The 2,077-nt window shown below is 43.5% G+C and overlaps 1 protein-coding gene across 1 annotated transcript; it reads left to right on the top strand.

Annotated features, from left to right (window-relative positions):
- DI49_1605 (uncharacterized protein) lies at window positions 1-1,123 on the top strand (the record flags this gene model as incomplete). The annotated part of the gene is made up of 1 exon (XM_018364786.1): window positions 1-1,123. A coding segment is annotated over one exon (1,123 nt), but the record flags the coding sequence as incomplete, so codon positions are not given.
- Between the last annotated feature and the right edge of the window lie 954 nt (window positions 1,124-2,077).

The raw sequence follows: 2,077 nt of genomic DNA, 5'->3' as shown, positions 1-2,077 counted from the left end.
TGTTTTTACTTCTTCCTCTGCTTCATCTTCCAAATCACAAGAAACAACCAGTAGTGATGTCACTTCCGGACCTTACCAGGATCGTACTACTATCCAAAGAGTCACTCCTACTGCTACAAAAACAAATGAACAAACTACATTGGTTACTGTAACTTCCTGTGAATCCCATGTGTGTACCGAGTCTGTATCATCGGCTATCGTTTCTACAGCCACAACTACGGTTAGTGGCGTGGCTACAGAATACACTACATGGTGTCCTATGTCTACCACAGAGCCAACAAAACCAACTACGTTGATTACAGTTACTTCTTGCGAATCTGGTGTCTGTTCTGAGACCGCCTCTCCTGCCATCGTTTCTACCGCTACGACCACTGTTAGCGGCGTCGCTACTGAATACACTACATGGTGTCCTATGTCTACCACAGAGCCAACAAAGCAAACTACTTTAGTTACAGTTACTTCTTGTGAATCTGGTGTCTGTTCCGAGACCACCTCTCCTGCCATCGTTTCTACCGCTACGACTACTGTTAGTGGCGTCGCTACTGAATACACTACATGGTGTCCTATGTCTACCACAGAGCCAACAAAGCAAACTACTTTAGTTACAGTTACTTCCTGTGAATCTGGTGTCTGTTCCGAGACCACCTCTCCTGCCATCGTTTCTACGGCCACAACTGTCGTCAATGACGCTGTTACAGTGTACACCACATGGTGTCCATTAACAACCAGTACTACTACAGTTAGCGCCAGTGTTACCACCGGCGTTACTAGCACCCCTGCCATTCCTGAAGCAACCGAAACGGAAACCACAACCCACGGCAACGGCAATGGTGTATCTTCGATTTCGGGATCTGGTTATGTTGAAGGACATAYTACCGCTACCAATGAAATTTCACATGTAAATGGTGCTTCTTCCGTGTTGGCAACTGCCAACACCGAGGTACYTGCAAGTTCCAACTTGAGCACTGTCTCACAACAACCTCGTAGCACTTCCACAAGCGGCGTGCCAGCATCTAGCACCGCCTCTCTAGAAATGTCCACCTACGCTGGTATTGCCAACGGACTACTAGCCAATAGTGGTCTGAGTGTTTTCATTGCCTCAGTATTATTGGCAATCATTTAATATGGATAACTCTCTGTATTTAATTATACCCTTGCCTTTATGCTTATATAAACATTCATAGATTTCATTTCTACCTTCTATAATATATATATTTAAAAATTTTACAAAAAATGTATAACTGGAATAATATCACACATAGCACGGTTAAACGTCTGGAGGATCGTTCATACTGAATCAGCGAGGACTGTTTCTCCGTTTGTATTTAAGTGTCGATGATACAGTAACACCGTTCCTTGATTAGTAATAGAAAGATGACAGAGCCAACAACTTTTTCAGTCAGTAGGGAACAAGTAGAGATGTTTTATGGATTATTTGCATTTTTAAGGCCAAAAAGTTGCACATCTCCGACAACGGATAGTTCTGGATGTGTCTTTCTTTTAAACTAGCAACTACTGGTAGTTTCGTGAATATACTTTGAAGAAGATGAAATCTTGGTGCATAATATTCCCAGTTGATGGCTCAGTTAACGCTGAGAAAAGTATGACATCAATAAGCAGCGCGGATTCAAGTTCCGCACTAAGCGCCTTTTAGCGGATTCGATTTATTAGGCACAAAAGGTGGTCGACTATTCACTCAGAAAACGGGAAGAAAGCGGTTTTTTTAAGGCACGGCTGCGAAATCTACAACAAAAGATACCCCAAATAGGGTCTTTCCAAAACAGGTGACACTTTTATGGGACGATCGGCCTTTAGGGAATCTGCTCGTAAAGCGAAAGAAGCGGCCAGATTTATAAGAAAACGCGCGGGAAAGCCTTTTTGTAAGAGAAGGCTGACGGAATCTGGCCAGGCTTGCGTTTTCTGACTTTGGTACTTTCGCATTTCAATGAGACAATCCGCTGAAAGGCGGACTTGGCTCATGCAGCAAAAGAAGCGGCCTATGGACAAAAAGAAGCGGCCCTGTTTTTTTAAGAAAGCGGCCCCAATTTCTAAGAAAACGCGCAGGAAACTCATTTTT

Source organism: Saccharomyces eubayanus, chromosome VI (genome assembly GCF_001298625.1).
Source record: "Saccharomyces eubayanus strain FM1318 chromosome VI, whole genome shotgun sequence".
NCBI lineage: Eukaryota > Fungi > Ascomycota > Saccharomycetes > Saccharomycetales > Saccharomycetaceae > Saccharomyces > Saccharomyces eubayanus.
This window is presented reverse-complemented; position numbering and strand designations above follow the sequence as displayed.